Raw genomic sequence first — 14,175 nt, 5'->3', positions numbered from 1 at the left:
CGTCTATAACGAAACGCTTCATTGGGCCGAACCATCGTGGGCCAAGCCCGCGAAATTTAGCTTGAAAATTAAGCGGTCGCGGTTCGTCAACTTCACGCGGACGTGAAATTCAAGCTACCACGGAAGCTCGTATATAAACAAACAAACAAACAAACGGCGATCGGCAGAAGCAGACAGCCCCAAAACTCTCTTTGGTTATGGCACAGGAAGTGTATTCTCAACGCGCTTTGTTCGGCGGGGCCATCTCCAGCATCATCCCTAATAGATTTCAGGTTGGGCTTTGTTTCTTTGCAATTTGTTTGTGGCTGTGTTTTATATGTTGAGGTACTGATGCTGGTGTGGAAAAAAAAAAAAAAAATTGTAGGATGTGAGCAATGTTCGTCAGGTTCCTGATCACCAGGTTTGTCAATGGTTTTTTTTTTTTGTGTTTTCTGCGTGTAACAGTGTTGTGGATTGATTGAAATTCATGTTGATTATTGTTGGGTTGGGTTGGGTTGGGTTTTGAAGGAGGCATTTGTGGACCCTGCCCGCGACGAGAGCTTGATCATTGAGCTGTTGGATTTGAAGCCTGAAGTTGGGGACAATGGAAGTGCTGCCTGGTTTCTTCAGGACCTTGCCACTGAGCAAGAGGCTGAGGGAAGTGTGGTGAGTGATTCTCAACTTCTGCATTACGAATTGCGTGGCTTGGTTTAATTATTTTTCGAGTTTGAGTTGCGAATGGAGTGTGAGGTATTATTCGCACTAGCAGCTGATGATTTATCAATGTGTGGTGGATTAATCTTCAGGTGGTTGAGCAGTCGGGAGTAGTTGAGGCTCCTGGGCTATGTTACAGAAACATACCTGCTGTTGTTACAACTGCAGTTGCCCAAATGGTATATTGCGTTTGATTGCCCTGCTTTGTGCGGTTTATATATTGCAAATTAACCTTTTCAATGCTATTGGTGATAAATAAATGTTACCTCTGATTGGCCTGAGTGTTGTTATGTGTGATTATGTATGACGGAGGTATACCCATATTGAATTGAATGTAACTTCGTTACCATATGGCTCATTGCAATGGCATCTTACTTCTATAGTTCGATCAGGGCACACATTGCTGTTATGATTTTTGAATGGATTTCGAAAATACCACTTGCTTATCAGAATCAACCATCTAAGTTTGTTTCAACTGTGAAGAATAGTAAAGCAAAAGATGAGAAACAAACTATGAACTAGAAACACTTATCTGGACATTCTCTCTCTCTCTCTATCTAATGTTGAATTTTGGACACGCATATACCTAATTAACTTTGATGATTTCCTTACTCTACCCTTGTATTAACTTTCTGGCAGATTCTGTTATACCATTTCTATTTTAAGTTTGTCTGTTAAATAAATTTGATATTGAGGTTCTTCAATATTCATATAACTCCAAACTTCCTCAGGATCTAATTTCTGATAGTTAATTGTTTGCAAAGAGAAGCATTTTCTTGCTTATTAACAAATAGCATGAACCATAGCACATTTTCTGGACTCTTGAACTCTAGTTTATGCTTTCATTCTTGTTGTAGGCAATTTCCAAGGGGCGACAAGGAAGGGAAGCACAAAATACTGTGAGGGTATGTAATTCTCATGTTCTCCAGCATTCTTAGCTGTTTCAGGATATGCTGATTGTGGCAAATATTCTAACTAGGGTCTATTGTTTTGAGTCCTGCAGGTCTATGTGGCAAACCTACGACTTAAGGGAGTTAATACAGATGTGCTAATTACTGCATATGAACCCATTCATATCAAGTAAGTATCAGGAGTGAGTTCCCAAAAATTATAGTTTGTTGGTTACTGAATATAGAATAAAGAAATTGCCTCTTAGAAACAAAGATGTCTTATTCTGTGTGCTTACTGAACATAGATATTCTATGGACAGATCTAGTAAGATTGATGGTAGACGTTCCTGAATATTGGGAGGTGGGGGTGTTATCATCAAAGATCTGGACCTCGTATTGTGATGTGCTTGCACATCTATAAAACAAGACCCACCATGACAGTCCTTAAATACCTTAATGAATCTAGGTCCAAGAAGTCTTCTGTCGGCACTTATCTTTAAAAAAGTATCATGGTTGCTATGACTAGGATTTAGAATCCAGTGTACTGAGTTAAACAGTTCAGAAAGAGAATATGGAATACGGGCATGTCAATATTTGTGTAGATGTAAACTCTTAATTTGGCAATTATTTGTCACTCGTGCATTCTGATGTTGAAACGCTTGTGTGATTTTGGTTGCAGTCCTTTGAGCGAAAGTGCTAACACAGTCGGGGCTGGTCTTGCTGCTCCTGCATTACAATCTGGGCATGTGCCAATGGCTGAGGTCTTTAGACTCGCTGTCTCGAGCTTCAAAATCAATGACTGGAATCTCTTTGGTTCTGGGCCATGAGATGTGTTCCGAACAGTTATGTACTCCAGAGTATTAGGGTAGTTATAGACCTTATTTCATTGTGAAGGCCTCTTCTGCTATAGCTTGATTCTGGTAGCGTGATGTTCTCACACCATTTGCAGTTGTCGATCAGTTATCGTTTTGAATCAAATCCAACCATTACTTGAATGTAGTCTAGGTCACTTCAGATAAGCATATACTAGGAGAGACGCACATAATAGATCACAATCCACGCACTTAATATACATAAATTAAGATAACCTGTGGTCCTATACTATAGTCAAAAACACGAGGCAGGCAACTTGTTTGAATTATGCACTTGGTAGGTCCAATAGCCTATACAATATTGTTGCCCTTGCACTGTGTTTTCATATAATAGTCTGCAGATGATGACTACTAGTTGAAATTATGGGTGGCAAATTCACATCAAATCATTGCCAAATCTATATGTAATAATTTGAGTGTGACATTGAAAAGTATAGAATCTGAAGGTTTCACATTACATTATCATAAACCAGAAGAAATGAGCAAATTTTATATCAAATTTTATATCTTCATTGCAGCTTCATCATCGTCAACCTTTCTGACAAATGAAGTCCTATTTCAACAAGTCATCGAAACGGCACCACTACCTTCTTGTTTTTTTTCCCCACAATGTTGAATTGAACTCCCTTTTTCAGACCAGAAACAAAACTCCCTTATTGGGACTCATTGTTTTATATTATGCTGAGTTTGTTGTCTGTATTTAATGAAATTTTTATTTTCTTCATTAAAAAAAAAATGCATCGTTTTGAGCAGTTATCCCAGTCTTGCCTATAATATCAGCTTGCCCATTCCATTTTTCATTTACATACCCGGTTTATATTTTTTTTCTTCTTTTCTTTCTGTTCTCTTTTACGCCATTTTTTCCATATATTTAAGGTTTAATTGCTTTCAGCCTTTTAACAGGAATGAGTTCTTCCGATTTCTTTTTGGTCCTGCTCTTGTGCCAATTCTACGATGTTCTTCCTATGAACTATGTGTTCAATTGTCGGCATTTTATGATTATCAACGTGATGATGAATCGTGCAAGTGATTTGACATGTTTTGAGATCCTATGTGAAAGAAGATGAAGTGATTTGTCTCTATGCTAGTGGTGATGTCATATCGTGATATTTGAGATTGATTACTTTTCACTATAGGTAAGTGTATAATTTGGGAATTTATCCCATTTGGCTTATGAATGTCACTTCTATTGAAAGACTTATAGTTTTTTTTTTTTTTTTTTTTAAATCCCTTAGCCCACCCCACCCTTACATATGTCAGTAAGAATTGAACTCGATCATAATCTTTATAATGTTAGAATTATAACTTACCAACAGGTCACAACTCACCGACAAAGACTTATAGCTTTTGATCATGAAATGAATGTGTTTTGCTGTTGAGGCCACAGCTAACAATTTTAACATTGTAATTTCATAATGAAAAGATTTAAGATTAAATCTTACAGAAATAGATTGTGCCATTAAAATTAATGGAGATAAAAGCAACAAAAGAATGTCTATTATTATTTTTATTTTATTTTTTAAACCGAAAATGGATTAGGCGATATTAGTTCCTCAGAGGTAGACGATGTAGGGAACAAGTCCCACCCTCAATACCAAGGGAGAGGGGCCAACGTTCAAGATTTGATATGGGACGGTTTAGTATTTCTTCATTCATTCCCATCCAATCAAAAAGGAATCGCACCCAGACACGAGACTCAATAGGCTGCTACCGGAATGCGTGACCGATGCCCCTAGGTGGCGAAGAGCCGACATCGAGGTGCCAAACCTTCCCGTCGATGTGAACTCTTGGGGAAGATCCCTTTAGATTCAACATCAACTATGCTCCAACCTCAGATTGTTTGTGAAGAACATTATGAAACTGCGCAAAGAGTTAAAGAAACTTTACAACGTTTTCACGGTTTAGGCTGCTCCCATTTCGCTCACTCTGGGAACCCACCGCCTGTCCCCTTATCGTAAAATTTTATTAAAGAAAAAGCTAAAATTACAAAAACATGGGGCAAAAATGAACCCCCAAGTACAATGCAGAAAAAGAAAAGATAGAAAAATTGAATTCCATCGGCTACTCTAAAAAGGCTACAACATAACCATAAACATGTGGTGCTGCAGTAAATCCTTGCTGCAAAGGAACCATGAGACCACCAACCCTTAGGTATCACGCTGATAGGGAAAACCCAAGTCATAAAACTAAGCCTTGAGGCTTACAAATAAAATAAAATAAAATTTGTTGTTGATGCTATCACTTCAATAGCTCATAAGAGCAACTCCAACAGCTTCTCTATAATTTTTGTATTATAGGGAAGCAAAAGTCAAAGCTTTAAGCAATTTTTCTTCTTCAACTCCAACAGATTCCCTAGTTTACAGCAATCTCTAAAATCTCTAAATTCTTCCTTAAAATTTTAGAGATTGCTGTAAATTTAGGGAATTTTGTTTTCTCTCTCCTCACTTTCCCTAAAATGGAGAAAGTTATAGGGAATCTGTTGGAGCAAAAGATGCTCATTTTTCCCTAAAATAGAGAAAAACTAAAATATGGGGAAGCTGTTGGAGTTACTCTAAGTCCTCCTCTCCACAACTTTGGTAAAGAAACTTCATTTTCCAGCGTTGAATGTCTTTAATTTAGATCAATTTAACTTTGGATCTCCCAGAGATTTCTCTGTTTGATTTTCCTTTTTCTCCTAAAAAAATGAAAAAAAATTATAAAAAGAGAACAAAAACAAAGAAGATTATCAACATCTAAACTTCTTTTTTGCAGAGGTAAACTTTCTGTAATCAAAAGAAAAGAACATGAAATTATTTTAAGGTGTAGACAAGTAGATAACAACTGTCCGAGTCTGATGTGGCGTTGTCAGCCGACCCACCAACTGCGCCAGAGAGAGGGCCAATTCTTAGGTGTGGGTAGCCGCACCACGTGTACGGTGTGGGTAGCCGCACCACGTGTACGGTGCGGCTGCCCAATCAAATTTAAGAAATTTTTGTCTTTGTTCCGAAATTGTCCCTGATTTTTAAATGTGAAATACCCAAAATACCCCCTGCTAGGGGAATGATTGGCCTGCCGCACCACGTGGCGGTGCGGCTGCCCCACGCAAGAATCACTCCAGAGAGAGTCGAGAAGGACATTCCCATTTACTGAGCTGGCTCGTGGGGCCCACCCTCCCCCACCAGTTCTGTGCCAAAATTTAACTTAATAAAATGAGTTCCTGTGACGTCAGCGTGACTGGGGATTAGGGTTTTAGCACTCGACCTTTTTTCAGAACTAATCTTCTTCGATCAGCTTGCTAGAATCCTCTGGTTTTCATATTTTAATGGAGAATTTATAATATAAAAAGATTTCTTACACTAAAACAGAAAAACCTTGACCGACTTTAGGATAGTCAATTCCTTTCCCATCAGGATCATTACGCAAAAGTCCATTCTGCACCAGACATAAAGTCATAAACAAATAGACAGAGACTAATTCTGATATGTGAAGAAAATTAACAAAGAAATTAACTAGTTATGGCGCTGTTAAAATCAAAACATAGTAACTTATTTATTCTACGTAGAAGAGAAATAACATCCATGCATGAGGCTATGAGCCTATATATGAACTGTAGATTGATTTATTGTTTTCTGAAACTGACGTACTGGTGAGTTTTCAGGACACAGTAATTGAGTCGATTGAATTCTCAGAAAGGCTCGAGGGTAGCTAGGTACGTAGCTAGCTGTTAAGGCGCGCCGTACGTCCTGTAAAATATGAAAGCGCGCGGTACGTAGGAGTTGAAGAACAGAAGCAAAGCGCATCAGAAATATCAGGAACCAGAGGCCCATATATCACAGAGAGACACAGTTTCTAGCAACCTGGTAAATTTCACCGCCACAAGTGATAAGTGAGAGTTATTGGAATTGATTACTGACCCACACCTGCATCAATATACATCAATGCATTGCTTTCTGTGCAGAGTACAAAAGGATACCTGGACTCTTCCAATTGGCGCGCTTCTCTACTCGTACTTGAATACTTCACTCTGCGTATGATTATGTATCGATTAATCACTGGCTAGCTTGTCGATTAAGGTGCTTGCATTTCACTAATTCACCTCGACTTTATATTGTTGTCTGGAACTATCACGAGTTTATGGTTTGAGACAATTTAAGTAGTTCATATGGCAGTTATGTTAATACTAATACTAGCATTTTGACATGCACTCCGTGCTTGCCAATTTGCTTTTATTAAAACAATTTAAAAACTGAAAATTTTAAGGAAATTAAACAAAAAGAAAAAAATGTAAAGGCAGCAAATTACCACTGACAATTACAAACGTGGGTTTTTTTTTCCTTTATTTTTTGTTTGTAATTTCTTGAAAAGAAGAAACTGATTTTGTTTATTTACTATTTTAGCCTTGTAATATCATTTTTATTTTTTAAACAATTCAATCAATAAAGGGTATAAACCGTATAATAAGAGTATCAAAAATTTAACAATTTGCTTTATATAATAGACTAGCCCCTTAACATGTGCTCCGCAAATGTCAATTGACTTTTATTTTTTAAAATTAAAAAAGTTACAGTAACTTATCTCCTAATTTTAGGCTTTTTTCATAGGAGGTATTGCAGATTTTTCAAATATAATATAGTGTATTGATTATCTTATCCTCATATAGAAATAATTTATTTATTAATATTTATATTATATGAGGGCATATATGGTAGTTCAAAAATTTAACCATTCCTTGAAGAATTGACTTAATTATATAAGATGTATGTATTGCCTTTCTTTTTTCTCCTATCACTCGCCCTTAAAGAAGTGGCACTATTATATTTGTTGAGACCACAAACACGTACATAGTATTCCAATACTACAAAAGTGATGCTCCACACAAACCTACGTACTCACAAGTTGTACATACATCTGTTTCTTTTGGCCCATATTTTTTTTTTTTTGGCCCATATACATAAAAGAAACTATTTGCACAATAAACAAAAAGTTTTAGTGTGCCAAATAAATAATAATACGTTTTAGTTTTAAATGAAATTATTGAATAACACAACACACGTACTTAATATATGCCGCAAATCGCGGTACTAATTATATATATATATATGTTTATGGAATATGGATATTAAGAATATAGAAAATTACATCCTTAATTAGTGTATTAATTTCACGCGTCATAAACTAACTTGCTTTGCTCAAATTGAAAAGCACTTTCTCAATAAACTCACATCAGACGCTTTGATACGTACATCATTTTCTAATACTAATTAAAGTCTTTCTATTGGTAGTTTGGTACCAAGGTCATCGATATCAAAACTTGGAAGGACAGCTTAACCACAATGGTGGATGGATAATAGATATGGGAATTGCATTTATCAAGTTTGAAAAAAGGGGGATTGGATTGGCCAGAAATGAGAGACGAAAATGATTTATTTATAGATCGCCAACCACCAACATTCCGACAATTTTGGCTATATGATTTGATTAGCCAATGTGGGGGGAAGGTAAGCCATCCTCATCACCTGTCATGATAGCTAGGTAGCAGAGGCACGTGATTTCATGCCAATGATTTTCAAGTACTAATCCATTGGTTTATTTCTATATCATATCCCTTCAAACAGGTCATTGGCTTCAATTCAAGGCTGTGATGTTGGCGATAGAACCACAATATAGCATGAGGACCATATATCGATCTTAGTTTGTTATGGTGCTGCCAAACACTACGTCTAATTTTTCACCTTGCTTCTATTTCTATATAACGAATTGCGGTCTTCAAACCTATTGCTGTTATTGTTACAACAACTTTGCTTCTTATAAAAATAAAACTAACATAAAATGTGCGTGGAGTTCATATAAAATGTTAGAGCATCTTTAACAATGCTAGCCATTTTTGAGTCAGATTTTAGCCAAAGTAGCTAAAAAGTCATTTTGACTAGCCACTTTAGAAATATGTCTGCACCAGTGCTCTCTATTTTAACTAGTTTTATAATATATTATTTTTTAAATGAATATTAAATAGTTTAAAATGTACTTACAAGTTACATAAAATAACTCAAAATGAATGTTTTAAATTATAGAGAGCTTCATCTCGCTCTCTATATTTAGGAGCCAGATAGCTAAGTTATAATTGATAGCCACTTAGGAGTTTGATGCAGCTGCTAAAATATATAAAAAACTAAACACACTCCTCAAAATGGCTAAGGAGCCAAAATAGAGAGTCTGCTAAATATGCTCTTAGCATAATTTATATGACCTACATGCGTAAAAAAAAGGTGATTAGGTAATCGCTATTCTTATAGCTTTTGATTGCATAATGGATTTGTAATTCCTTTTTTTTTTTTTGGGCAAAGTTTTAATAGGCCAAGATTTTAATGAGATCGACCAGCATCTTGCTTCCCCGATTGCAAGTTTTCATTCATCAGTGAAATCAATTCAATCAATTTCTTTTCAAAAAGCATGCAAAGAGAAATAATTATTTCTCAAAACGAGAAAAATAAAAAACTGAAAATACCATAAAAACTATTGTGAATAGGCAAAAAAAATACTTTACTTTACGGAATTTTAACTGTTGAATGTTGAGGAAGATACATTGGTAACTTTGGAATCTTAAAGACCAATGTCTCAGCTTCTAAATTTGATATACAAATGAAAGAGTCAAATAAATAATTTAACTCGTGAGCATTTAAGCACTAATCATTCATGTGAGGTACTGAGAGTACCCTGAAAGTACATGTATGGCACATGAATGACATGACCAATTAACTTACATCCAAATTAATCAAGTTCAGTACAAATTAGACGTAATCGAAGATTGATGGAAAATGATCTGTGAATCAGGAAATGTCATTATCGAGTGTCAACTGCTAATAGTGTCATCTACGTGTAAATCTATAATTATTTTTGTACGTACATCACATGCTTGATTACTCTGCTGCCACATATGGAAATCGATTGATGATCATTTAGTTAGGTATATGTGTGTTGGTTGTTGATATCAATGTAACACTTCGATCCTTGGTCATCTTGATTGCATTATGTGTTTCCATTTGTGTCCTTTTTGTTTTTGCTCCCATTTGAGTTGCAATGAGTGACCACTGAGCTATGCACATGCTCTGTAACCTTGTTAATTGGGGGTGATGCAGCAAAAAATTATTATTGCGTGACATATGAATCCTTTAAAACTTTAAAGAGAAAGCAAATTTTAGAGTTTGAACTTTGAACTTTCAAAATCCAAGTTTGTGAGGTAGGGATCATGAGGACCACATATATTGCGCACTGTGGCTCTATCACATGTCTAGGCCTAGAGAGTGCCCGTAAAATGTAGGGTATTGGCCAAGAACTGTGTTAGTATTTTCACTTTATCGACCATATTTTTCTTACAAGAATAGATGAAATGATTAATTTTCACCGAATATATTTGAGTAAATTAATTACTGTGACCGTTTTCAATTTCATGATGTAGGCAAAATGAGGTTAACTTACTAAAAAACGAAGACCAAAGAATAAAGAAATGAAATTGTAGCGCATAAACATCACGGAATGAGTTAATTGTAAACTTTGGAGTTAACGTGTGAAAAAGGTTTCTTGAAACATCTCGAATGTTATAATTTGGAGGTTCTGAGCTCGAAATTTCAAACTGAAGAGAGGAAGCAAGAAATTGCTTGAAAAGATTATGGGCGGTTGCCAAAATCCCATCACTCGTCGCTAAGAAATCCAGACAAAAGGGGTGGAGACCGCGAGCTCCCAACCCCATCGACATCTAGTGTCAACCAATGGAGAAGGGTCACACCATTTTCTTAGCTTATGAGTTTTCATATTTTCGTTCTTAGCTCTTTATAGTTTTTTTTCTTTCTTTTTCATCTATATTCTAAATCAACTGTTACTTGTTTTTATTCTAGTTTTTGTAAACTACACTAGTCGGATCCTATTATTTTTACTTTACTATACGACTTCCTCACTTGGCCAATCAAAAAAGAAAAATACCGAAAAGAGAAAGTTATTCTTACCATCAATTCTTAACAAATGAAAGTAACTGCAATTTCATTTTTACAAGAAAGTGAATTCAGACCTTTTTCCAAAAGAGCTGCATGGAAATTACCTCATCGACGCCGGAATAGTAATATATACGTATGGATTCCAGTACAGGCTAGGGAATTTGGAGAAGTTAGGGCTCCAATGGTAAAGGGCAAAGCTGCAAATTAAAGGCAAAACGCAATGATTACCCCGAACGAGATGGGAACCACTTGTGATCATCTTCTTCTTTACTACGATACCAATCAGTCTCTTAGGTTTTTTGACTTGGGGGACTGGGCCCCACCTCTCCGGCCACCACTGTCTCTATAGATTGAATGATAAAGAGCACCGCACGTGGAGTCTGAATCAAGGAACTGTCCAACTACATTTATTTTTGGGGGGTGAAAATATGAAAAGCAAACAGTGTATGAAAATGAAAAATTTACAGACAAACCCCTCCTCTCCAATAATTCCATTAAAAACAAAACAAAAGAGAAAAAGGAAAAAAAATAGGCTTTAAAAATAATATCTGATCGCAGAGGCCACCACCACCCATATAATTCCCACTCATTATTTTTGTTGCTTAAAGCTTGCCTTCTTCCCCTTGACCCTTATCCTCTCTCTCTCTCTCTCAGAAAAGAGAAAAAACAACTCAGCTGCTGAGCTGCCAATTCAGCTCTCCCCCATCTGAAAAAGAATTTCATTTCATGCTCCACAAGGAGAAAGAGATAGAGAGCTTGACCCACTAGGCCACCACTAAGTTGAGGGTCGGCTACAGTTGTCCTAGCAGCAGCAGCAAAGAAAAAAAACAATTCAAAAAAAAATTAAAAAAATAGTATCTATCGATCCCACACCGGGTCATATGATCATGGAAGGTGATGAAAATGGGATCCGCATCCGGCCCAATTTTCCATTACAGTTTCTCGACAAGAGAAAGGAGGAAGAAGCAGCTGCCTCCTCCTCCAGCTACGGTGGCGCTGAGCCTGCAGGTTCTTCCAAGGCCGTGGTCGTTGCCCGATCCACTTCCGATGTCTCCAGCATTCAAGAAAAGAAGCCTGCTCCTCCCAAGAGGACGTCAACGAAAGACAGGCACACCAAAGTGGACGGTCGTGGCCGCCGGATCCGCATGCCTGCCACGTGCGCCGCTAGGGTTTTTCAGCTGACTAGAGAGCTAGGGCACAAGTCGGATGGGGAGACCATCGAGTGGCTGCTCCAGCAGGCCGAGCCGGCCGTCATCGCCGCCACCGGGACCGGCACTATTCCCGCCAACTTCACATCCCTCAACATCTCGCTGAGGAGCTCCGGCTCGAGCATGTCGGCGCCGTCGCACTTGAGGACCAGCGGCTACTTCAACCCGACCAACAGCAGTAGCAACCTGTTGTTCGGCGGCGGCGCATCGCAGTTGATGGAGGAGCAACAGCGCGGCAGGGTCTTGTTTCCGGGGGTTGATTTGTCTCCGTCTTCAATGTTGTTGAATTTCAACTCCGGAAATGTGAATGCCATGTTGGAAGCCAAGCAAGAAATGCGCGATCAAGGTAATAATAATACTAGTGCTACTACTACTCTTGATCTTGATCATATGTCCAGAGAGGGGAGTAGTATAGGAAGAAAGAGAAGGCCTGACGAGCAAGATTTGTTATCGTCATCATCGTCCCATACTAGTCATAGTCAATTGGGGAATTACATGTTGCAATCGAGCACGGGGTCGATTCCGGCAAGCCAGAGTACGATTCCGGCGACATTTTGGATGGTGGCGAACAATCCTTCTAGTAACAACAGCAATCAAGGCCAGGCTGGGAATATGAGTGGTGGTGGTGGTGGCGGTGCTCATCTTCATCATCAAGACCCACCTATGTGGACATTTCCCACTACTGTCAACGGTAACCATGGGCTGCATTTCATGAATTTTGCTCCTCCAATGGCAATATTACCAAGTCAAGTGCAATTGGGGACCTCGGTATTGAGCACTGGTGGAGGCGGAGGAGGAGGCGCAATGGCGGACAGCCACTTGGGTATGCTGGCGGCGCTCAACGCGTATAGGCCAATTCTCAGCGGTGGCGCTCCGGTGAATGGGCAGCATCCATCAGACGATGCAGATGAGGGACACCATGATGAGCATTCAAATGCTAGTCAACGTTAATCCTAGGTCAGCTACAAGAGTATGGCTTGCTTAGTTGGTTGATTCTTAATTAAGTGCTTTCGTTTTCTAATTGTTTTAGCAATTAGCTAGTTAAGTTTCTAAAAGTGCATATATGTTCGATCATTTGCAACAAGTTGAGGTGCGCGCGAGTTTGATTGCTTTGGATTTGAGTTGAATGTTGGATTTTAGTGTGAGACTATATATGATCAAGTACCAGTGAGAAGAGTTTAGGGTTTTGAGAGAGAGAAAGAGAGAGACTATATATTAACATGCGAGCTGTTTGTTGTTTTACAAGATGGGTTGATTTTTTCTGGGTGTGTGTACTGAACAATGACTCCATGGTTTGCTTATGAACTTTCCATGCATGCACTGATCTATATATCTCTCTCTCGATCTGATTTGATCATCTTTAATTTTCTCCGTGTGTGTTGTTCAGAAAATCTAATCAGAAACATTTACTTGCGGTAGCTCCACTAATCTGGTGGAGTGATCGAGGACTTGATTGTTCTAGGTTTCTCACTGCATCAGTCTGCAATGTTAATTCACTTAATGAAAATAAACATCTTGTCCCACTCTGATTGGTTTGAAGCAAATCCTCTCTATCTCCCATAATCAATCTATCTTATCTATCACTGTAAATTAATATTGATCGACTGCTATGATCATACATGCATATTTGTACAACTGCAGTTGTACGAACCCACTATAAAGGCTGAAGGAGCCCACACATAATTTAAGGAGGCACTGAGCGAGTGGACTAGCTCAGGTGGTGGGTGAGACCCTGCCAAATTTGCCAAATTAAAAAATTAAAGCAAACAATTATGCATAATTATTTTACAAGCTGAGCTGAGCATGCAGTAGTTCTAGTAGTACTAAGCTGACTGTCACTGCTCTGCTCATCTTTCTGGACTTGCTTAGTTTCCTTCTGCGTATATATAATTAAAGCCTTACTGCTTGCTACCACATTTAGACCTGATTCATATTAATTGGTACGCACTTTAGCTTGCTAGGGGTGCATGTGTTAATTAAACTGCCTCTTCTGCACCATGTACGTCATATTTCTTATACAAACGATTGAAATTTACAGGGACCGTTCTAGTATAGCTAGTACTAGCTATGGGACAGCGATACTGCTGCAGTTTTCTGGTAAACGACTAATTTATGAGCTTCATGAAAATATGTGTATTTGATCGACCTCTCAATTCTGATCGATATATGGAACGATGATCGATCACTTGAGTTGATTGAGCTAGAGCATTCCTCTCTGAGTTTTCGATGATCTATGATCATGTACGTAGAGATGTCGAGTTTAAATGTGTCTCTGCAAAGTTGTTGCAAGCTTTTGACCAATAAAAAAAAAAAGTTGTTGCAAGCTGTGAATTTCTTGTGTTCCGTGGGTTTTATTTTCTTTCTTGTGTTAGTATTGAAATCAAGGCTTGCCCATATATAGGACTGAAATAGGTTTGTGTATTTAAGAACGTAGTTGAATTGCAATTCTTATGGTCCGAGAGCATTTAGTTGTGCATTCAGAGAGGAAAGTTTCAAGTACGTAGTATTAAATTTTGTAATTCCTGTAATTCATACACTGCTAGCT

At 37.9% G+C, this 14,175-nt stretch overlaps 2 protein-coding genes across 3 annotated transcripts; both read left to right on the top strand.

The window, feature by feature from the left end:
* The first annotated feature begins 140 nt into the window (after positions 1-140).
* LOC133709935 (uncharacterized) lies at positions 141-2,578 on the top strand. 2 transcript variants are annotated; one of them, XM_062135894.1, is made up of 7 exons: positions 144-272; positions 365-400; positions 508-645; positions 786-872; positions 1,551-1,598; positions 1,697-1,773; positions 2,263-2,578. In XM_062135894.1, exons 1-7 carry the CDS (start codon positions 198-200, stop codon positions 2,408-2,410), a joined length of 609 nt encoding a protein of 202 aa, XP_061991878.1. In that variant the 5' UTR covers positions 144-197; the 3' UTR covers positions 2,411-2,578. The 2 variants fall into 2 exon arrangements, with proteins under 2 accessions (XP_061991879.1, XP_061991878.1); XM_062135895.1 differs by lacking the exon at positions 786-872 and having other exon boundaries at positions 141-272.
* An 8,437-nt stretch (positions 2,579-11,015) lies between these two features.
* LOC133709882 (transcription factor TCP15-like) lies at positions 11,016-14,175 on the top strand. Its single transcript, XM_062135820.1, has 2 exons — positions 11,016-12,587; positions 13,669-14,175. Exon 1 carries the CDS (start codon positions 11,304-11,306, stop codon positions 12,579-12,581), a length of 1,278 nt encoding a protein of 425 aa, XP_061991804.1. The 5' UTR covers positions 11,016-11,303; the 3' UTR covers positions 12,582-12,587; positions 13,669-14,175.

The sequence above is a fragment of the Rosa rugosa genome, chromosome 5 (assembly GCF_958449725.1).
Source record: "Rosa rugosa chromosome 5, drRosRugo1.1, whole genome shotgun sequence".
In the NCBI taxonomy this organism is placed as follows: Eukaryota; Viridiplantae; Streptophyta; class Magnoliopsida; order Rosales; family Rosaceae; genus Rosa; species Rosa rugosa.
This window is presented reverse-complemented; position numbering and strand designations above follow the sequence as displayed.

Bases quoted from the DNA above. Each gene is read 5' to 3' on its own strand.
- LOC133709935 (XM_062135894.1), top strand. From the start codon at position 198: ATGGCACAGGAAGTGTATTCTCAACGCGCTTTGTTCGGCGGGGCCATC. The intron at 273-364 runs GTTGGGCTTTGT...AAAAAATTGTAG, and splicing joins TCATCCCTAATAGATTTCAG to GATGTGAGCAATGTTCGTCA. The intron at 1,774-2,262 runs GTAAGTATCAGG...TTTTGGTTGCAG, and splicing joins TATGAACCCATTCATATCAA to TCCTTTGAGCGAAAGTGCTA.
- LOC133709882 (XM_062135820.1), top strand. From the start codon at position 11,304: ATGATCATGGAAGGTGATGAAAATGGGATCCGCATCCGGCCCAATTTT.